Source organism: Zonotrichia leucophrys, chromosome 6 (genome assembly GCF_028769735.1).
Source record: "Zonotrichia leucophrys gambelii isolate GWCS_2022_RI chromosome 6, RI_Zleu_2.0, whole genome shotgun sequence".
Lineage (NCBI taxonomy): Eukaryota > Metazoa > Chordata > Aves > Passeriformes > Passerellidae > Zonotrichia > Zonotrichia leucophrys.
The window spans coordinates 4,236,095-4,259,451 of record NC_088176.1 but is presented as its reverse complement, the minus strand read 5'-3'; the positions used below and the strand labels follow the sequence as shown (position 1 = coordinate 4,259,451).

Genomic DNA, 23,357 nt, shown 5'->3' with positions numbered 1-23,357 from the left:
ATTATTTGCTGCCAGTTTCAGAGCAGAAACATAAATTTAACATTTAATTTCACCTTTTCTTTCTCACAGCAACAGTCCCTCCTAGTCCTGCACCAGCAGACATCACCCCTGGTAAGTAATAAAGAGTAACTATGGCTTAAATGCAATGGGTGTCTGGAAAAAAAATACATGTGACATGCAGAAAATATTAAAATTCACCTTTTCTTTCTCACAGCAGCAGCATCCACTGCTGCAGCAGCAGACATCACCCCTGGTAAGTAATAAAGAGTAACTATGGCTTAAATGCTATGGGTGTCTGGAAAAAAAATACATGTAACATGCAGAAAATATTTAAATTCATTTTTTCTTTCTCACAGCAGCAGCAGCAGCATCCACTGCTGCACCAGCAGACATCACCCCTGGTAAGTAGTAAAGAGTAACTATGGCTTAAATGCTATGGTTGTTGGGGGAAAAAAATACATGTAACATGCAGAAAATATTTAAATTAATCTTTTCTTTCTCACAGCAGCAGCATCCACTGCTGCACCAGCAGACATTAGCCCTGGTAAGTAATAAAGAGTAACTATGGCTTAAATGCTATGGGTGTTGGGGGAAAAAATACATGTAACATGCAGAAAATATTTAAATTCATCTTTTCCTTCTCACAGCAGCAGCATCCACTGCTGCACCAGCAGACATCACCCCTGGTAAGTAATAAAGAGTAACTATGGCCTACATGCTATGGGTGTCAGGGGAAAACAATACATGTAACATGCAGAAAATATTTAAATTCACCTTTTCTTTCTCACAGCAGCAGCATCCACTGCTGCACCAGCAGACATCACCCCTGGTAAGTAATAAAGAGTAACTATGGCTTAAATGCTATGGGGGCCTGGAAAAAAATACATGTGACATGCAGAAAATATTTAAATTCATTTTTTCTTTCTCACAGCAGCAGCAGCATCCACTGCTGCAGCAGCAGACATCACCCCTGGTAAGTAATAAAGAGTATGGCTTAAAAGCTATGGGTGTCTGGAAAAAAATACATGTAACATGCATAAAATATTTAAATTCATTTTTTCTTTCTCACAGCAGCAGCATCCACTGCTGCACCAGCAGACATCACCCCTGGTAAGTAATAAAGAGTAACTATGGCCTACATGCCATGGGTGTCTGGAAAAAGAATACATGTGACATGCAGAAAATATTAAAATTCATCTTTTCTTTCTCACAGCAGCAGCATCCACTGCTGCAGCAGCAGACACTACCACCTGTAAGTAATGAAATGCTGCTCTGGTTTCCATGTTGAACTGTCTGCCATGCTCTGATCATGTATTGACTGCCTCCCTGCCTCCATAACAATATAATCTCATCAGTTAGAATTGGAGATAATCCCACCTGCCTTTCCTTTGGCTTCCAGATTATAATAAAGGAGTAAAAGGGAAAGGGGAAACAGAGAAAAACTGGCCCTGATGAAAGCCTGAAGGGGCAGGCACCCTACATCAATACAAACTCAGATTTGCACCTGGTCGTCCCATTCCCAGAAAATTATCCTTCCTGCACCTCCCAGAGCTGCATCCCAATCCCTGCACACTCTGGGATGTATTTGCCATGGGAGTGGGCAGCTTCAGGAACCCCCAGCCCTCGCCAGCACATGGCACTGGGCAGGCACTGCACATCAGAATCTTTATCCCAGCCCCAAACTGGTGTTCAGCAAACAGCCCGGGCTCCCAGAGCTGTGCCATGGTCAGGGATGGGTTTTCCTCCCACTCTGGAACATTGTCCAGCCCTTAAGTGAGACCTTGAGTCTCCTGAGGTTTGGGTATCTCTCACCTGCCCAATGCTGGGAAAGCAGTTTTTAACCTGCAGTTTTGTTTTCTCTCATGTCTCTGATCAGCACCTGCAGAAGACACAACACCTGGAGCAGCAGGTGTGTATGACTTCAGTGTATGGGTCAGAATTTCAGGATCAAGCATCAGCTTGAGTGAAATCCTGCTCCACTCCCCCTTGCCAGCCCTGGCTTTGCCCCCACAATCATGGAACAGACACTGAAGGGTGGTTTTGTTTTCTCTTTGACAGCCACAGCTGAGCCCACCGCAGCTGAAATCCCAGGTATTTATTTCTGGTCCTTCCTGCAGCTGTGGGGAGCACTGCACTGTATTTCATGTGGGTCATCCATGTATTAGAACATATACAATGTTTAATTTTCTCTCTTCTCACAGAGACAGCCTCACCTGCTGCATCAGTCCCTCCACCTCCTGAAACAGCAGCCATTGTCACTGGTAAATGAAGCACACTTACCCTGCTTTATACCCTTAATTCCCCACCAAAGCTGGGATCTGAGATGTGCTGGCAAGGCTCCCTGTCTCCATGTATCATCTCATGGAATTAATATTGAAATTTGGGGATAATTTCTTTGGCTTCCATAAAAATTGAGGAACCTGAATTGTTGGTATTGATATGGGAGTTTGATATTGCTCTGCTACAATTCCAGTTCTAAGGAACTGGAATTCACTGAGGCAGACACACCACACCAACATAAATTCAGATTTCCTCCAGATCACCTCACTCCTACAAAGCCAGCCCCCCTGTATTCCAAATCTGCATCCCCACTGGAAGTTGGGGCAGTGGGAATCCTTTTGACATATTCAGTGGTATTTGCTTTGAACCTTAGTTTTCCACAGTGGGCTTTGTCTTTTGAAAAAACTGAATTGCAAATTCTGCTCCCTAGTTGATAATGCTCTGCCCCAGCTGCTCACAGAGCAGAGCCAGGGTTTATTTTAGAGTCTGCCCATAGCAGCCACACTTTGATAAAAGGCACTTGGCTGCTTTGGTAAAACACACACAAGAAACTGAACTTCAGGTGCCAAGCAGACATTTGAGCATGGGGTTATTGCCTCACACAGAGGGATAAACAGAATTAAATCTGGTTCCCATTAATGCCAGTAATATGTCACATGTAGTACCCAAGCCCCCACACTTTCCTTAGTATGAAACCTTTGTCCATGACAATTCTATTCCCCAGAACTGCTGCTAATAATATTCCCTAGTCCCAATGTGTTCTGCTCATTACAATGTCTATTAACTGATGGCCTAAAAGCACATCTTTTCCTCAATCAGCTCACTTTTTAACCTTTTTTATTTTCATTTAAAGCCAATCCACAGACAAACGCAGCAACTACAGGCTCAGGTATTTGATTCTTTCTTCTTTTTGATGACTTCTCTTCCTAAGGGCAGGATACCCTGGGTGAGAGATGTGAGCTGGGAAGGGCTGGCAGAGCTGGGAGTTCATTGGCAGAGGGGATCTGAGTGCAGGGGAAGCGGGAGAGGCTGGATGCAGGCACAGGGATTGGGAATGCCACAGCTCAGCCAGGGATCACACACTGCTTAGGCAGGGCTGGCAGCAGAGCCATCCTCAGTGGTGAGTGCCAAGGGGATGAGCTGGCCCAGGTCTGCATCGTTTATGGTCACAAACCATTTGAGATGTTCTCCCATAGCCTGCCAGCTCTGCCCACCCCGTGCCCTGTGCTCTGGAGGGCTCACAGGCAGAGACTTCTCATGATCCTGGCAAATTCCCCCTCTTCCAGGAGAGAACAACACCAAGGAGTTACCTCGGGGTTAGCTGTTAGTTGTAGGAGGGAGAAATGAGCTTTTTGTGGGACACCATCAAAGAGAGAGAAATTAATTTCCTCCCCACTCAGCTGCCATTCCAGGCCCACATTTAAATTAGCAAAGCAGGCCAGTATTTAAAATACATATATAGTAAAAAAAAAATGCAGTAAAATACCTGCTGCATTCTGCTCTGTGTTTACTTCTGGTTTCTCAACATTCAATTCCTTCCCCTGCAGAAGAGCTCGTTCCCCTGCCTAACTATGTGAAGCTGTTGTTGCTGAAATACCTAAACAGCCTGTGCCAGCCAAGGAGACCTGGGATGCCAGAAGTAACACTGGAAGGGTAAATATTTATTCATGCATGAATAAATGTTATTTATTCATGTGAGATTCCCCAGCCAAGCTGGGATGCCCCAAAGATGATTTCACACCATTTTGTTACACCCTTCAAGTGCTCAGCTACAACTTGATTTGACTACTCACTCATACCCATACTTCCAATTACTAATCATACTAAAATTTTGCAAAACACCACTATTTCTTGGAAACAGACAAACATTCTTGGTGCATGTCTGTTGATCCAAATGTCCCAGGAGCCATTCTTGCTGGAGTCACTGACTTAAGGCACCAGATGATGCTGGCAGGGATTCAAAGACACGTCAGAGGGGCTGGGATGCTGCCCAGGGGAATCCTTCATGGACAGCTCTAAGCTTCCAAAAATTCAAATTCCTTCTTTCCATGGCTGTCCTTTAGTTTGTTTTAATTAAGCATGAACCATAGCAGAGTGTGTAGTAAAATTCCACTACCTCATCACTGTACAGTTTGTAATGTGATTTAATATGTATTGACAAAATTCCATGAGGTGTGGCATTACATTTGTATGTGTTGTGGTGCACATTGCACCAACAGACATCCAAATTCCATGCAGTGGCATGGAAAGGAATGAACAGGGGCTCAGTGCTGTGAGTTGTGATTAACATCACTGCTGGACATTTGTGGGAGAAAGTTTCTTGCAAGCGAGGAAACAAACTTAGTGAGCATGCCACAGTCATGACAAAATCAATATGTGGCGTTGTTTTTTTTCCCTTTTTCAGGTGTGTAAAGGATCCAACCTGTGGGAATGAGCCTACACCAGGCCAGAGGCTCATCCAGCTCCGTTATGGGGCTGCTGTAAACCCCAGGCTCTGCCTGAGGTGCAAAGTATCAGGGTGCAATGCATCCCCTCCTCCTCCTCCTCCTGTCAGACCCTTCCCAGGGAACAGGTTCCCTCCTGTCAGACCATTCCCAGGGAACAGGCTCCCTCCTGTCAGACCCTTCCCAGGGAACAGGTTCCCCCCTGTCAGACCCTTCCCACGGAACAGGCTCCCTCCTCCCAGACCCATCCCATGGAACAGGAGAAGAGCCAGGAGAAGCGCAAGCGACGTCGTTATTGTCATCGTCTCCTAGTAATGATGCTTCTGACCATGACATTATGTTGAGCACCTCTAGACCTGTTCATTGTGTTCCAAGATCTGCTGCTCATTTCTAAAAATATGCTAGTGGGTGTAAATCTAAAGGTATTTCATCTTAAATGAACTTGGGTTGCTTAAATTCAGATCTTTCGAATCTATGCGGCGGATCTTGTAAAAGCCTGAACTTCAATAAATACTCCCGTGACAAAAAATAATTGGATCAACTGCCTGTTTTTTCTCAAGATTTTGTTTCCTTCTCAATGTTCCTTCAGTTCTACTCGTGCTCAGTTCACACAAAACTCCACCACAGTCCTTAACCTGTGCTCTGCTTCTCACAGGTATTGATTTAAAGGGCATTGGGTTCTGGAGCACTGACTGGCAGGGATCCACAGGCCAGCTCACACATTCACTGCAGAGTCACATCCAGGCACAAAAGGGATGTTAACATCTGAAAATTCCTTGCAAGTACGTGTGTGGGTTTGAGAAATAAAAGGCTACACAGAATAAATGCAAATTTAGCATTTCCAGAAGCCAAAGGGAATTCAAATGCTGTGCACCATCCTTAAACATGTATTTAGTGCCTCCACACTCAAAGGCAGTGTGAGTACATTTCACAATGAAGAATGTTAAATTTAGATTAAAGTTTAGATTAAATTTAACTTGAATTTAACTTTGAAAAGTGATGGCAAAGGTGACATTATGGGACCTTACTTTTACTTCCAGACCTCTATGAAACGTACTCAACTTGCAAGATCAAAATCCTTAAAGTGAGTTAAAAGTCAGAGAGAGTTGTTTTAAAGAAGTCATAGGTCTGAGATTAGAAATACAGTATCATTACAAATGCATTATATACCAGTTTGCTTATAAAAGAAAACGGTTTTGTGAAAAAAAAAATTACAATGGAAGAAAAGCGCCTGGCTATGTTTCAAGAAGGTCTTGACTTTATTTTCTAGTAAAGTTGGAAGAAGCCCTGTTTGCACAGCTGTGGGGTTTGTGCTGCCCTCAGCAGCTCCTGGGGAGCCCTGGCTGCTCCCACCCCCAGGTCCCAGCCTGAGCCAAGGCCAGGTACCAGCACACCTGGGCCCCTGGCACAGCCTCAGCCGCTCTAGGGACTGGGAGCTCTCTGCTGCTCTGGGAAACACTCTGCAATACTCTGGCATTTTTCCAGAGCTTTGGTCCTTATGAGACAAAATAGGGTTAATATATTGGAACAGGTAATTTGTGCTGAAAGGAATTCAGGCTTTCAGGGTTGTGTTTGTTTCCTTGCCTCAGGAAGGAAAGGCTGATTCCTTTTTCCTTCTCTAGCTCCTAGTGTAGGTCTAAGTCCTGTCTGCAAAGTGGTTGCAGTGCAATCTTCTCCTTTTAATCTGTGACAATCTGGCCTTGCTCATCCCTGGGTGTTTCAGCAATATGTTCATGACAACTCTTTTACAGCAGCTGCTGCAATCCCCAGCAAGGACAGGGAATATCTGCCCTGTGTAACCTAAAGGGAGAGGTGTCAAAATGAAGGTGGGAGAAACCAAACTCTGCTGAGCAGTGCTGAGAGAAAACTGCAAATGTGCCTCCCAAGGGAGTCTGTCAATCCCTCCCACAACATTCCTGCTCATGCCAACACCCCCAAACAGCCTCTCCATGAAATCCACTGGAAAATGTGCTTTGAGAGCTGACAAAAGCACTTTAAACTTACTCCACACCGTGCCTGTTTAAAAAAATGGACCCACCTGTTACTTTCTCATTTATATCTGTTAAAAAGAAACACTGACTGATTAAACCCTCCCTCTTGGTACCACAGGGTGGTTGTGAAACAGCAGCAGGTATAAAAGCCAGCAAAGCCAAAGCCTGCCCTCCCCAGCTGCCCTCAAAATGCAGCTGCTCTGGCAGTTCCTCCTCCTGCCCCTCTTCACTGCCCTGGCTCTCTCTGAAAGCAGCTCAGTAGAATTCACAGGTATGGAAATCTGTTTATCTGTGATATTTGATTGGTTTCTGCACAACAGGTCTTACTTCGGCAACTGAAGGGCAAAATGTTAAACATCTCTTAAAATGAATCTTATTTTAATTGGCTGATGGCATGATAGTGACACCTAAACGTGACTAAAAATGGTAAATAATAAAAATATTCTATACATTCCACCCTATGGCAGTTATTTTATTTTAAGAACTTGATTTTGAAGCAGTTTTACTCTGGAATGTAAATTTGCTTTTATAAATTAACACTGTATTGGAATAACAGAAATCAGGAGACTAATTGAGAAATGTTTGCTTTTTGACAGAGATTTGTTCATTTTTCCTTTGTTCAATCAGAAGCAATAAAGAGCTGTTTGCTGCTCAGATCAGCAATGTGGCTGATTAAAGGAGGGTGGCTGTTGCAGGATAATGAAATATTGCAGCAGAGCTGCTCCACTGGTGTCTGACCCCAGAGAGTGCAGAGGGCAGGACTGACCTGTAATGCTCTTACAGAGAGGAGGTTTCATTTGTGATGGAAAAAGTCTCTCCCCAACCTTTCTATTCCCTCTGGAGTCCATCAGAAAGCCTGACTTTATTTTCTGGGGCTGCATGCACTCTACAGAAAATTCTTCTTACTGCTTTAGACCATTATTTTTATATATAACATTAAATATAATTATATAATTAAATATAATTATATAATTATATAATTATATTATGTTTAATATTAAATATAATATATATTTAATATTATACTTAATTATAATATTAAGTATCTATATAATACATATCTGTATAATTATATAATATATAATACACATTATATATTTAATATCATATTTAATAATACTATTGTATATTTATATAATACATATATATATTATATATTATATATTATATATTATATATTATATATTATATATTATATATTATATATTATACATTATATATTATATATTATATATTATATATTATATATTATATATTATATATTATATATTATATTTGATTGTAATATTATTTAATTATAAATTATTTAATTATTATTTAATATAATAATAAATAAATATTGTTTATATATAAATGAATATATAATTAAATATAATTCTATTAAAGTTGAAAGGAGATCTTATGCTCAGAGTGGATTACAAACTTTCCCATGCAATGGCCATTATTTCAACTACTTCCTAACCTATTAATTTATGTCAGTGATGTCAGACACAGTTGAGTTGTGGGGTTTTTTCATAAGGGTACTTACAGGTCCCAAGGCCTGAATTGCTTGTGGTGACAAACCTTGCTGAAAAGGGTTGCTGAGGTGTCCTGCAGCACTTGGCATTTCCAGTTGTGCTGCTGGCTTGATCCTTTTCTGTGGTACTAGGAAAACCAGGATAAACCATGGCTTTTTAATATTCTTTTACCATCAGATTTCATAAAATGAAATAATATAAATAATTTTTTAAAAATTAGCACATTTTTCAAATCTGTTTGATGATGGACTCTTCCAATCTTTGTATAATAGAGGATTAAATATTCACTGCAAGAGAAAACTTGAGAGAAATCCTTGCAAGCTGTTTCTGTGGTTGTTGCTGCTGTCCAACAGGGGTGCCTCGCTGTGGGGCTTCCCTGCATGAGCCCAACAAAGCCCTGAGGATTGAACTCAATGCAAATGCAAACTGCACCTGGCAAATCCAGAGGAATGCAAATCAAACAATTAGGATTGTTTTCTCCCATTTTAAGTAAGTATTTCCTACAGATGCTTTTGCACTTTTTCATTCCACTAGAATAAAGCACAGAAATGTATTGCCTCTAAATATTTCTCTCTGTTGAATCTGTGTTGTGCCCTCCAGTGAAACACAGAATGGTTTGAGTTGGATTTGAGTTAAATCCCATCCAGTGTCACCCCTGCCATGGCAGGGACACCTCCCACTGTCCCAGGTGCTCCCAGCCCTGTCCAGCCTGGCCTTGGGCACTGCCAGGGATCCAGGGGCAGCCACAGCTGCTCTGGGCACCTGTGCCAGGGCCTGCCACCCTCACAGAGAATTCCTTCCCCAAAACCCATCTAACCCTGCCCTCTGGCAGTGAGAAGCCATTCCCTGAGTCCTGTCCCTCCATCCCTTGTCCCCAGTCCCTCTCTGGAGGGCCCTGCCAGGGGCTTTGAGCTCTTCCCGGAGCCTTCTCCTCTCCAGCCTGTCCCAGAGCAGAGGGGCTCCAGCCCTGGGAGCATCTCCATGGCCTCCTCCGGACTCTCTCCAGCACATCCTTCTTGTCCTGGGCTCCCAGGGCTGGATGCAGCATTCCAGCTGGGGTCCCACGGGAAGAATCACTTCCCTCAATCTCCCATTCATTTTCAGTGTTGCACTTCTGGGTCATGTTGAGTTCCTCACTCACCAACACCCCCAAATCCATCTCCTCAGGGCTGTTCCCAGCCCATTCCCCACCCAGGCTGTATCTGTGGGACTGCCCCAGCCCCTGTGCACATTTGCCAAGGAGCTCAGGTGTTTCTCACTGTGCTTTTCCCTACAGATTTGCTCCTTCTTCAAGCTGTGAAACAGAGAGCATCAAAGTGTTTGATGGTGCCTCCACTGCTTCAGCTCTCCTTGGCCAAGTGTGTGATGGCACAGATGCAGTCCCAGTGCTTGAATCCTCCTCTGACAGTTTAACTTTTCTCATTACAACCAACTCCGTGCCTTTCACAAGAAACTTCTTCGTCTACTACTACTTCTTTTCACCAGGATCAAGTAAGCCATTAAATAATATCTGAACTGCAGCAATGAAACATAATTTAAAAAAACTTTGATCAGCCTCACTCAGGTCTTCAGGCCTCAGAGAACGGAGTGGGACAAAAATCAGTGAAAGAGGCACAAGCAATGTGTTTGCAGAGATCCCAAAAAGTTAAATTTAACTTAGAAAAGTGATGGCAAAGGTGACATTATGGGACTTGACTTTTACTTCCAGATTTCTATGAAATGTACTCAGCTTGCAAATATCACAGCATTTACCCAGGAGAATTTTACCATCTAGTCAGAACTCCTGCCAAGAACAGATCACAGAAGGATTTAAATTTAAAAAGCTCCTTGCTCTTTTTCTTTTGAAAGATAAGAACAGCTTGAACAAAATCAATCTTAGCTTGTGACCAGCCCCTTTGCTTCTGCTGACCTGGTGGCATGGTATTAAGCTCTTAAAAACTTAATTTTATATAGTACTTACCAAATCCCAGTTCATGATGCTCCAGTCTTTAATTTTGCTGCTGAAAGATTCTGCCCTGTTTCTAGTCTACATTTGTCTGAGATTCCACTGGTTTGATTTTTTTTGCCTTTGTCTAGCAAGTCAAATCTCTCTCATACTTGCAGATTTTGCACTTCCATACAGATCATGTATGGTTGGTGTAGCAACTTCATTAGCAGTTTTTCAAGAGGACATCAAATTTATGCAAAATGTGGATAAATGTGGCTCTCCCTAAGCTGCTCCCAGTTAACCAAAGTTAACTCAAAGTTAACACCAGCTCAGGTGTCATCACACTGAGCCTCACAGAAATAGTGACCACTGGCTCCATTTTGTAATTCCACCTCAAATTCCCTACAGAATTTCCATCTTTAGTGCCTTTAATCATTTCCAAAGGAATGGACTCCTAAAGAATAAATCCTGATAGCTGCATAAGGTTTGGGGATTTTTTATATGACTCATTATATGACTTATTCTGTTATCAATATATCTCCTCTTCTTTTCAGGAACTGAAAATTGTGGGGGAGAATTAACTGGACCCAATGGGACATTCAGCAGCCCCAACTACCCAGCACCTTACCCTCAATTCAAATACTGTGTCTGGCACATACAAGCACCAAAAAACTCCAAGATAAACTTGGAGTTCCGAGACTTTTTGTGAGTAAATTCCCTATTTATATTACTTATTTATTTATATTATGTATATTTTTATATATCCTATATTTTTATATATACTTATTTATTTATATTATGTATATTTTTATATATCCATATTCCTATTTATACATATATTTATAAATGCTCTATTTCTCTTTATATATTCTGTTTACAGACATTACTTTGTTAAGCACAGGAAGAGGTGCTTTTTAACTTTTAGAACCTCTGTACACTTTTAAAATAAAGAGTTACGATAAACTGTTATGATAAAATGATTGTTTTACATCCCTGTACATTTCCCTAAAGCAGCTGCAGTGCCAGTCAGGGAAATGCAGAAAACATCTCTGGTGACCAGCCACAAGGTGCAGGTCCATTTCTTGAGATATTCAGACTGCAGGATGCCCTGCAAGAATTCAGTATGAAATGTGCAGGATTCCACAGGAAACCTTTACCTTGACCATTGCCCTCTGAGATGATAAACTCTGCACAGGGTGCAATATGCTCTGAGCATTCCTGGCCAGGGTGCATCTCAAATTCTGGGAGAATCCACCTTCCACTGGTGAAAAATTGCAAGAATCTTCCTCTGTGATACACTCAAGAGGTTTGAGAAGCCAACCCTACACTTTTAAAATTATACATATAATATTTTTATATGTTTTCTTTGGTTTTAACAATGTCTATTTGTGGTGTTCTGTTCTCCATTCTATTACCTCAGTTGAGTGGAGCTCTCAGACGCTTTATCTGCACTGGATCCTCTATCCAGTACAACCAAAGATTTCCCTGTAATGATTTCTTTTCCTGTGTCTGCAGCCTGGAATTGGACAGAAACTGCCAGCTTGACTTCACAGCAGTCTATGATGGGGCCAGCACTGCCTCTGGGTTGCTGGGGAAAGTGTGTGGGCATGCCCAGCCCACCTTTGAGTCTTCTTCCAACGCGCTGACCGTTGTGCTGTCCACAGATGACACCAACTCCTACAGAGGATTTTCAGCTCAGTATTCCACTGCTCCCCTGCCAGGACCCATGGAGCCCAACAGTGAGTGCCTCTGCTTCATGGGGAGGATGCTGATTCTTTTTAATAATGTGATTCTTCTCTTACAAACATCCTAAAGAACTGGTGGTTGATACTGAGGAGTTAAGCCTTTTTATTGATAGTCTTTTAACCCCTTTTACAGACAAAAATCCCACATTATCTCATCTATAGAGCATAAGTTACTTCCTGACCCATCTGCAAAGAAAAACAGTTCTTTCAATTTTGGGTGCTTTTTTTCTGGCTGACATCACTTAAAATCAAAATTTTCCTTCTTTTGTGCAAACATTGTTACCATGTTAAGATGCAAAGATAAACTGCTATTGTCTGGTTAGTTTAAATGGTTTTGTTGCCTAAGGCACTCAGGAATTTTCCTGGTCTGCACGGGGCAGTCAGAGTTTAGGTGTGTGGTAATTTCCTTTCCCTCTGAGCTGGGCCTTATTTTTCTTATTGGTCCTATATCCTTGCATGCCCATCTTCCCATTAATTGAGGTGGAAAGGAGTTTCTAAAGCCTCAGTGCCTGAGATAAATCAGTTTCTTTACCCACCATTCTGCACCAGCACTTTGATTCATTTTCCCTTTTAAAAATGCAGAGACCCTTCTGTGTTACTGTTTTTTAAATTAAACTGTCAGCATAAGTTTTATGGGGTTTTGCTCCAATTCTGAAGTTGAGCATGAAATTTTGGTGCAACTTCTGCATGATCTCAACTGGGCATGAACTTTTTCACTGACAAATCCAGAATCATGTGACAATTTCAAGGATGTAGATAAAGTGAGAAATGACCACAGCAGTTTGTCCTAATGTGTTTTTGGTTTTGTTTGATTCTTTTTCAATGGCAGCAACCCTTACATGCTCCTCAGACAGCATGAGAATTGTTCTGAGCAAGCCTTACCTGGCCTCCCTTGGCTTTGGGGAAGCTCACCTGCAGCTGAATGATCCATCTTGCAGACCAGTTGTGACAGATTCAGTGATCTTCTCCTTCCCATTGGCCAGCTGTGGGACAATTAAAAAGGTAAAGGGGATAAAAATATCAATAAGCTAACAAGAGCTTAGGAAAGATAAGAGCTGGTAAAAGCAGTGTATGAAGAGCATGTGAGTAAATTGATTTTAGTTTCACTCAGCTCACCCCATTCCATGTTTCCTGTCTGGAAGTACAAAGAACATTTTTTCCTCTTTAGGAATCTGATGATCAATGAACCTTTCAAAAGAAATATGGGGGAATCCACACAAATTAACCCCCCCAGAAGATTCCCAAGAGCCAGTTCATAGCACTATTTTGATAAGGGTGACTGGAGCATAGCTTTAGTACTTCCCACACTCCATGCACTATTCCTTAACCTTGTTGCTGCCTGGATTGGTTCAGTGTTTAGAAAAAAACAAGATGAGGGTTGATAAGATTTTTTGGCTGCAGCCTGTTTCACAGTTCCAAGACTCTGACAAGGACAGCTGGGCAGGTGTGTAAGTTTAGTTACAATTCCTTAACTATTCCTTAACCTTGTTGCTGCCTGGATTGGTTCAGTGTTTAGGAAAAATAAGAGGAGGGTTGATAAGATTTTTTTGGCTGCAGCCTGTTTCACATTTCCAGGACTGATAAGCATAGCTGGGCAGGTTTGTAAGTTTAGTTACAATTCCTTAATTATTCCTTAACCTTATTTCTGCCTGGATTGGTTGAGTGTTTAAGAAAAAACAAGAGGAGGGTTGTGACGGTGTTCGCAGGGGTCTTAAGATGAGGGAAGAGATGAGAATGTTGACTCCAGGTTTTAGAAGGCTGATTTATTATTTTTTGATATATATTATATTAAAACTATACTAAAAGAAGAAAGGATTTCATCAGAAGACTAGCTAAGAATAGAAGAGAAAGAATGGTAACAAAGGCTTGTGACTCGGACAGAGTCTGAGCCAGCTGACTGTGATTGGCCATTAATTAGAAACAACCACATGAGACCAATCCCAGATGCACCTGTTGCATTCCACAGCAGCAGATAACCATTGTTTGCATTTTGTTCCTGAGGCCTCTCAGCTTCTCAGGAGAAAAAAATCCTAAGGAAAGGATTTTTCAGAAAATATCATGGCTACAGAGGGTTGATAAGATTTTAGCTACAATTCCTCTCAACCGCTGTGCTGGTGCAAGCCCAGCTGAGCCCTGGCACGCTCCTTTCCCAGGATGAAGGGCACAGCATCACTTACACCAACACCATCTCCCTGGCTGCAGCTGGCAGCACCATCACCCGCCAGAGGAGCACCGAGATCACTGCACAGTGCACCATGAGCAACAATGAAACCCTGGAGCTCATCTACACCACAACAAACAATGCCATCCAAAAGCTGGCTGCAGGGGGCAGGTACAACGTCAGCATGGCCTTCTACGAGTCAGATCTGTTCTCCAAGCCCGTGCAATACTCCCCATACTACGTGGACTTGAACCAAACTCTCTTTGCTGAGGTGACTCTTCACTCCACTGATCCAAATCTCCAGGTGTTCATTGATACCTGCACTGCAGCTCCAGAGCCTGGCTTTGGATCACTGACATACGACCTAATCAGGAGTGGGTAAGGCTGATTTTATTACACTCTCCTAATGTGAGAGGAAATGGCATCTAAATGTCAGCTGCACTTCTTCTATTATTTATTTTATTTATTTTTGTCTCTTCCACCTACCTTCTTTAGTAGACTGTGGTTGGAACTGAGTTGCAGATAAATTTAAAGATGTTCCACAAATAGAGCTAGGAAAAATATCCACATCATGCTGGGCAAAGGCAAAAAATCACATCATTGTATGCCCACATGTAGAACAGTGCCCTGGTTAAATGCTGTGGTTACAGCTCTCAGGACTCATCCAGAATGATTATTCCAAGTGGACTCTTTTAACAGACCTGCACATCCTTTTGCAGCTGCAATAAAGATGACACTGTGGTAACCTACCCAGCGTTTGAAAACCATGGAAGATTCAAATTTAGGGCCTTCAGGTTCCTGAGGAGCTTCCCATCAGTTTATCTGCAGTGTGACATTGTGATCTGTGACAGCAACAGCACCAACTCTCGCTGTGCCAGAGGCTGCATCTCCAGGCACAAAAGAGCCATCTCTCCCTACACATGGAAAACCAACACTGTGGTGGGGCCCATCCGCCTGAAGAGAGATCCCAGGGCTGCTGAGCTCTCAGGTGAGAGGGGAAAAATAAAATAATAAATGTATCTATGTGTGCACTTCACTCAGTTTTGTTGCTGGTACTCCAGAAAATAAGCACAGCTGACTGACTCCAGGGCAGGTTAAATCCTCCCACTGCCTGCACAGAACAGGAGGAAAAAGGAGCCTTGAGAGCAGAAACCAAAAGCACCATGGCTTTAAATCAGAGCTGCAGAGGAGTCTGCAAGACAACTAAGCTTTGGTGCCATTTGCAGTCTGATCTGCATTGGTCAGGTACTGAGAGAAAAGAGAAACTACAAAATATGGAAAAGTTATTTATTTTTAAAAGCTTGTATTGCTGCTCCCACTGTGCTCATTGATCTTTATGGAGCCCAAAGCTTCACCTGAGAAAAGAACATTGGGCCATTTGCTTTCAGGTATCAGAGCTAGGAAATATTTAGAATTAATCTTGCTCTTAATAGTAATTAGAATATTTTCTTTTTAAAAAATTATTAACCTTTCTAAATTACAGCAACATTTTAGATATGTTTCCATTTATTTCAATAAAGATTTTGCATCCATACACATGGAAGTGAACACATCTCCAACTCACAGGCAAATATAAAGCAGAATGAGTTTTACTGAGAAGCAGATAGGAAACCACTAATTGGGTTTTTTTTGCCCAACTTTGATTCAGCAAATGTCTCAAGTCTCTCTCATGGTGACAGCACTGCTTGGCAGAAACTTTGCTGCAGCAATACCAAAGAACTGAACATCATGATGATCTGCAGGATTGTTTTATTAGCAATTTTTACAACTCTTCAGTATTACTATTCAGGATTTCAGTTAAATCATACAGTGTTCTAAACTTTAAACACTTATTTTTTCTCTCTACACAGAATACCTCACTGAAGTGGAAGCTGAAAAAACACCAAACCTGCAGCAATACAACTTCCACACTCTGGCATTTGTGGTTTTAATTTCAAACATTCTCATTGTGGTAGCTGTGATACTGAAGCATCACAAGCACCAGGGAGGATACAGGTATCAAAATGTCCAGAGCTCATTGTAACTACTTCTGGAGATTTCTACTTAGTGTCAACTGCTCTTCATATTTGTCACCCAGAGAGGGAAAAAACAAAAAGTCATTAAATTAACAGCATTGGAACTCAATACTCAGAAATTCATTTTGTTATCAAATAAAAAATCCAAACCCAAAAACATCTCAATACTCTGTCTCAAGTTACTGAGTTGTAAAAGTGTGTATACCTCAGGACAGACTTTATGCCTTCACAGGTACAAAGTACAAGATAATTAAGATAATTTTTTGTCTTTAAAAAAATCTTTTTCTCTTTTTGAATCACTTTGAAAGTGCACCTGGCAGGAGTTAAGATCAGGGACAACTGCAAGATGTCTTTTTAGAGCAGAATATCCTCTCTTCCAAATCTGCTTCTGTGTGTTCACTACCAGCAGGATCTGACAGTCTTCAAAATACATCACTTTTCCTGGAGAGGGAAATATCAGGCAGAGTAAATAAAGATAGTGGCTTGCACATGCTTATGCTGATTTTGAGTCAACACTTGCTTCCCCATCAAGAGCTTCTGTCAAAAATGTTTGTGGGGAGGGATTACCATGAAGTCCCTACACCCTTCAATTTGCACCCCAGAATCCAAGAACAAACAGAATGAAGTTTGAAACTCAAGCTGCCACAGAGGAGGGGCTTGGAGTCACATTCCTACCTCCCCAAATGACACCAAAACTGATCCCAACAGGTTAAAGGAAATGTGATGCAGCAAGGAAAACTCCTCTGGAGCTGCCCCAGCACATCTGTCTGGGAGCAACACCCACTTGAGAGGAGCCATGGCTGAAGTACTTGCACTTCTGGGGATAATGAAACCTGGATAAAGCCTGCTGAGTGTGCAATCATTTCACTTGTTCCTGCACACTCAGCTAGCTTAGGAGGGAAAGAACTACCAGAATCTTGTTTTAGGCATCTCTTAAGAAGCCTGGACTCCTAATTCAGGTGCCTGTACAGCCAACAAGGCTTCCAAAGGACCCAGGCTGGGTTCACATTCCCCCAGCTCTCTAAAGACAGCTCCACAAACTAGGCAATCCCAAATCAGGCAATGACAATCCAACCTTCCTTTTAGAGATGGAACAACAAATGCCTTCAATTTCTTGAAGGAGTGCCAATAAAGCAAAAGCACAAACTGCATTCTGTTCTACTGACAACACACTTCACATCAAAATTAATACAACAAAAAAAAGTGAGCTGATTACATGTAGGTACAAAGATAAGCAGTAACTCAGTTTATTTAGAGCACTCCATTGTTCAAACTGGAACTGGGGGACTGCTCATACAGCTTCTAGCAATGCTCTTTAAATAAATAAGCCACAAAGGCCATACAAAACTCTTATATTTAGGAAAAAACACATTCTTAAGATCTTTCATAAAACTACCAAGTGTGTACAACAGTGGATAGAATTACAGTAACAAAATGCAAGTTAACAACACTGAGGTTCTTCATAGTTTGAACTGCATAAATACTGAGCTTTGTGAAGTGTAATTAATTACTCCAGGTATTCACACTGAACCCCACCTGTGAACCCCTCTATCTCTCCCCATTAGAAAACCCCTCGTTAGAGTCATAGTGTGCTTGGGAAATTTTGTTTGGTTTTGAGTTCTGAACCAAGTCCATCAAGAGAAACATTTTATTGTCTATGTGTGTCTGAAGAGCCTGGATTTGGCAGTCAATATAGTCCATTAGCTTCTTCTCCATCAGATCCAGGTTTTTTGAAATGATCTTTTCCAAATAGGAGCAAATGGGCTGTTGTTCCACTCTGTAAGAAAAGCAAAGACAAGAATAAGTATAACCTATAAGAATAAGTATAATCTATTTCTTAATGACAAGGGGCAATATAGAGATCTGGGCACATGAACATCTGTTAAATGTAAAATTTCATTTATTAGGCAATGAGCTTTGAAAGGCATTAGGTTTTTAGGACAAGCAAAATACCTTGCCTGCCACACTTTAAATCTAATTTTTTTCATAAACATGCTACTGTATGTAGTCATCTTCTTTCAACCTTGTTTTTTCAAAGGCTCAAATATGCATTAGAGAGCTTAATTACATAAAACAAATCCACACAAGTCAATATACACAGTTTGTATTCTGTCAGCATGGAAGACTGTTCTTGTCAGCAAAAGTGCTTCAAGAGTTATAAAACTATGCAACTCTCTGGGTTTGTATCTGCATTCTGTACAAATACTGCAGCTGAGATATTCAGTCTCCATTAAATCCTGATTCCCACATCTCAGGGGTTCCACTATTGTTCCTGAGGTACCAACTGGGGAACTGTGACACCTGCACTGTAAATGCCAACAAGTGAGGAGGGACAGGAAAATCAGTGGGATGATTCACACCAAGTACAGCACAAAGATTGTGGCACACTGTGTGAAAAAGGGAAGATGTGAGAATTTAGGGGTAAAAGTAATCAAACTGGAAATGTAGTATATGAGAAAGACAAGCTAAATGTGTATGAAGAAACATGCTTTTAAATTACATTAAATGGAGGCAGAAGATGTTATAGATGGATAATGAGATGACTGGCTCTCACAATAGAAAATAACTATTGTGTGAATATTAAGAACAGCTTTAGTGATGTGCAGTTATGTTATTGTGGTTTAGGTGTCCTCTGTTCTCCCCCTTCCCACCCCTGGATTGTGACCATCAGACAGCCAGGGTTGTCTAAGACAGGTAACACAAAACAGTTTAGTAACAAATGATGTGACTTCTTCTGAAAAACTCCTACATTCAAAAAAGTTGTGAAATTGAAAATTTGTAATGTTCATCACCACACGGCCTTCAAAACCACATATTCTAAGATTCACTATGAGAAGAAAATTACATTACACATTTTGTTTAAACCTGTCAGCAAATATTCAATACTACTTGGAGAGATTCACCAAACATAACTCACCCAGCACTCTGAGCAGTCTCCTCTTTGGCCACTGCACTCTTCCCGAGGTGCCTCTCTCCATCCCTGAGCCGAAGGTGATTCACCTGAGTGCACAGGTTTTGAAGAAAAGGAAGAAGCACCTGTGGGTTGGCCAGGTTTGGAGTTTCACCTGCTTGCTGCTGCACGTGCAGAGATCCCATGACTTTCAAATCATTCCTGAGGTCAGCTGCATTTTGCTGGGTAGGAAGTCTTTCAGAATCCAAAGTATTCCCTGTTTCAGGTAGCTCTGAGTTCAGATCACGAGTTATTTTCACATCTTTGTACACTGCCTCACTTGTTAAATGATTTTTAACAGGCAAAGGTTCACTGGCTGGTGGACTCAGTGATGACTGCAGAGCTGCTCTGTGCATTCCATCTAGTGCATGGTCACCTCCAAAGCCAGAATTCCTCCCCATGATCCAACTGAGCTTGTCTCCAAGAGAGAAACTGTTCTGAAGGGGAGAAAAACCCATTTGAGTATTTGAGATTTCAGATATACTGGAAATTATACAGCAATAACAACAGATCCATTATAACCCTGCACTCTACTAGTAAAGGTTTTTAAAATAATTTTGAACTGCATTTCTTGTTAAGTATGAAGTATTAATTATCTTGTCAGTGTCTAAGTAAGAAAAGAGCTTTACTGACTTCATTTTTACCATGCTGTGTCCCCAAAACTGAATTATTGACATAAGATGGATTTAGGATTCTTATAAATATATATATACATATATATACATATACACACATATATATACATATATATACATACACACACACACATATATATGTATATATATATGTATGTATGTATATATATGTGTGTGTGTGTATGTATGCATGTATATATATGTATATATATAAAATGACCACTAAAGAGACAAACCAACCCATCTATCTACACCCCAAACATTCCAGGGAAAATGCCCACCATTCTTAATGAGTAGTGAAGCTTAAAATTACAACAATACTAATGCTAACATTAATAATAATAATAATATCCTGGAGAAAATAGTCTTTACTCCCTGCACTCATTTGAGTGGCAACAGTTAAATCAGGATGAAAATGGCAGAAAGTACAGATTAAAAAAAACAAAATAGCAGAAAGTACAGATTAAAAAACCCCAAAATCTTTTTAAAGCATTCCTAACTGGTGAAGTGTCTGTGGAAAATTGACTTACCTTCTGCTGACACCGAACCATGTCCATGAGCTGCTGAGCACCTGGAGACAACTTAGATCCCATGGATTCCATTATAGTTTGCACTCTGTCTAGATCTATGCTTGAGCCTAGTGAGGGAAAATCAGTTGCTAGTTTTGCAGACACTGCTTTCACTTCTAGAATTATTTTATTGATGAGTACTCTGTGTTTCTCACCAAAGGAGAGCAGCTATTGCAAGAAGGAAAAAAGGAATACTTTGGTTAGGGAAAAAACCAATTCATGTTTTCCTTGTACATAGGGGACAATGCATTGCTCTTTGAGTCTTGGGAAAAATTATGATGAGCTCTTTTCCAGGGAAATTAAGCCAATTTCTCCTTGCTATTGTTCCCCATAAAATTCTGACTGGAACAGAGGTGCCTGAGTACCCCAAAGACAAATTTCTAAGCGTTTAAGAGTAGTTGCCACACAATTTTCACAAACTTATTTAACCCCAGACCTGACAGCTCTAATCACAAATCTGCAGTTTATCTGGGTTATGTTTTTTTTCTCTAAGACTAAATTATCTGTAGCACATAAAGTCTTCACAAAAAGAAAACTGACATCAATCTAAAAGCAGCACTCTGCCATCAACACAAAGTACCAGCCAACAGATTTTTAAGTGATTATGTCAAGAGATGAAGTGTATAAAACCAATAATTTTACTAAGAGCAATGCAATTAAGTAGATTAAGTGATTAAAAAGATAGGAAAAAAATTAAAACAATGCTGTTCAACTCCCTACCTTAATTCTACAGGAGGCTGCAGGGCATTCAAACTTAAGGTACTTGTGGTATAAAGTAACCTCTTCAGTTTCACTAGAAAAACAAAATAAACAAGCTGTGACATCAATTTACAAGGTACTTTTCTTTTGTAGAAATACACTATATTGGTAAATATTTAGATAAGAAACAAGACTGACTGAAACACGTTTCCAATGCAGATTTATGGTTTCCAACAGCACTTTTAGTTTCTAGGTTTTAGCAGATTTTTACTTTCTAATAGCAGCTTTAGTGCTTATACACAACTTGTAATGAATCTTATGAAATATTTATGTAAAAATTACTTGTATGTGTGCTTGCACTGCGCACTAGAGAAGCTTTTGAGGTTCTGTACATTATTCACCCATCCTCCCTGAGGCTCTGAGTCGGCTGGTTTCTAGTTAGCTAATTAAGCAGCAGATGTGCCATGTAATGACTTAAAAACAAAATAGAAACATCGCTTTATTTCCCCCGGCAAAGCATGGAAGGAAGTGTTGAAGGGGAAAACAAAACCTCCTTTTTAAAATTTTCTCTTTTGTTTTTTGAAGTTGACATGACTACTTATCACAGAGACTTTCAGAGAACTCAAGAATGGGCTGGGTTGGAAGGAACCTTTAAAGACACCCAGTGCCACCCCTGCCATGGCAGGGACACCTCCCACTGTCCCAGGCTGCTCCCAGCCCTGTCCAGCCTGGCCTTGGGCACTGCCAGGGATCCAGGGGCAGCCACAGCTGCTCTGGGCACCCTGTGCCAGGGCCTGCCCACCCTCATAGGGAATTTCTTCCCAATATCCCATCTAACCCTGCCCTCCGGCAGTGTGAAGCCATTCCCCCCATCCTATCTCTCCAAGCCCTTGTCCAAAGTCCCTCTCCAGCTCTCTCGCAGCCTTTCTAGGCAGTGGAAATGGCTCTAGGGTTTCTCCAGGCTGAACAACCTCAGTCCTCTCAGCCTTGCTACAGGTTTCGAACAGCAGCATCACCTCACAGACACACACAGAGCAGAGTGCGGGCCCCGCCACTCACCCCGGGGCCGGGCGGGTGCCGCGGCTCTGTCCCCGGCCGGTGCCGCAGTACTCCTCGCCCACGTACACCTCCATGTTCCGGGCCTGGCTCACGATGCCCACGGACACCATCTCGGCGCCGGGCCGGCACTGCAGCCGCAGCTCGCAGGGCTCCTCGCCGCCCTCCCGCCGCTCCGCCAGCACGGCCTCGCCGCTGCGGGGGGGAAGCGACACGCGTTGTCCCCTCGGCCCCGCTCCCGCCCGGCCCAGCCCGGCGCCCCCTCTCGCCGCCCGCCGCCCTCACCCGGGCTCCTCGCCGTCCCCCGCACCCCGCCGCAGGCACAGCGCCCGGGCCAGGCCGCCCGGCGGCGCGCAGGGCCAGGAGCACCGCGCCGACACACAGAGCGGCTCCCGGCCTCCCTCCTCCGCCTCCTCCTCCTCCGCCGCCGCGCAGCCGCTCGACATCGCGGAGCCGCGGGCAGGGACAGCCGGGACAGCCGGGAGCGGGGCAGCGGCACCGACCGACCCTCAGCGGCCGCCGCCGCCGCCGGGACGCGCCTGCGCAGCGCGGGGGCTCCGCGCGTGCGCGCTGGGCAGCGGCGGGAACCGCCCGAGGGAGCGCCGGGGGCGGGAACGGGGAACGGGGAAGGGGACCGTCAGCCTGGGGGGACGGGATCGTCAGCCTGGGGGAACGCCACCCTCTGCGGGGGAGCGGCCCCCTCATCCCGGGAGAACGGCACCCTCATCTCGGGGACGGCCCTCTCAGTCCGGGGAGCGGCACCCTCATCCCGGGGGAATGGCACCCCTCATTCCAGGAGAACGGCCCCTTCATCCCGGGGAACGGCACCCTCATCCCGGGGGAATGGCACCCCTCCTTCCAGGAGAACGGCCCCCTCATCCCGGGGAACGGCACCGTCAGCTCGGGGATGGCCCAAGGGGCGCAGAGAGTCGGAGTTAATTCTCATGGAAAACACCTTGTGATATTACTGAGTCCAATACATGACCCGTGCCAACCTTATCTTGGCAACGTCCAGGTTTTCCTTAACCACCTCTGACTCCCGCACCTCCCTGGGCAGCCCATTCCAATGTCAAACCACTCCTTCTGAGAAGAAATTGCTCATAATGTCCACCCTAAACCTCCTGTGGTGCAGCTTAAGGCAATATCCTCTTGTCCTGTCACTGGTGGCTTGGGAGAAGAGACTGAACTTGTGCCAGGAGACGTCTAGGGTGGATTTTAGGAAAAGGTTCTTCCCCCATAGTGTGATCCAGCTCTGAACAGGCTCCCCTGCTGGACTCAACACCTCAAAAGTCTTTTCCTACTGAAATGGTTCTTGGATTCTGTGAAACTTGCTAATATGTCAAAATTTGGAGCAGCGGGATTCTCCCG

The 23,357-nt window shown here is 42.8% G+C and overlaps 2 protein-coding genes across 2 annotated transcripts in view; one reads left to right on the top strand and one right to left on the bottom strand.

Annotated features, from left to right (window-relative positions):
- Nucleotides 1–16,088, top strand: part of LOC135449686 (deleted in malignant brain tumors 1 protein-like) — a 66,981-nt gene extending 50,893 nt beyond the window's left edge. The window contains 10 exon segments of the mRNA XM_064716907.1: nt 70–111; nt 6,894–6,986; nt 8,586–8,721; nt 9,509–9,723; nt 10,714–10,864; nt 11,675–11,898; nt 12,734–12,906; nt 14,058–14,443; nt 14,785–15,053; nt 15,916–16,088. Of these exon segments, the coding sequence (XP_064572977.1) occupies nt 70–111; nt 6,894–6,986; nt 8,586–8,721; nt 9,509–9,723; nt 10,714–10,864; nt 11,675–11,898; nt 12,734–12,906; nt 14,058–14,443; nt 14,785–15,053; nt 15,916–16,088 (1,862 nt within the window).
- Nucleotides 16,089–17,292: 1,204 nt separating this feature from the next.
- On the bottom strand, nt 17,293–22,495 carry C6H10orf88 (chromosome 6 C10orf88 homolog). The gene is made up of 6 exons (XM_064716095.1): nt 22,275–22,495; nt 21,993–22,184; nt 20,955–21,027; nt 20,196–20,402; nt 18,998–19,467; nt 17,293–17,857 (listed from the first exon to the last, which is right to left on the bottom strand). Exons 1-6 carry the CDS (start codon nt 22,433–22,435, stop codon nt 17,629–17,631), a joined length of 1,332 nt encoding a protein of 443 aa, XP_064572165.1. The 5' UTR covers nt 22,436–22,495; the 3' UTR covers nt 17,293–17,628.
- Between the last annotated feature and the right edge of the window lie 862 nt (nt 22,496–23,357).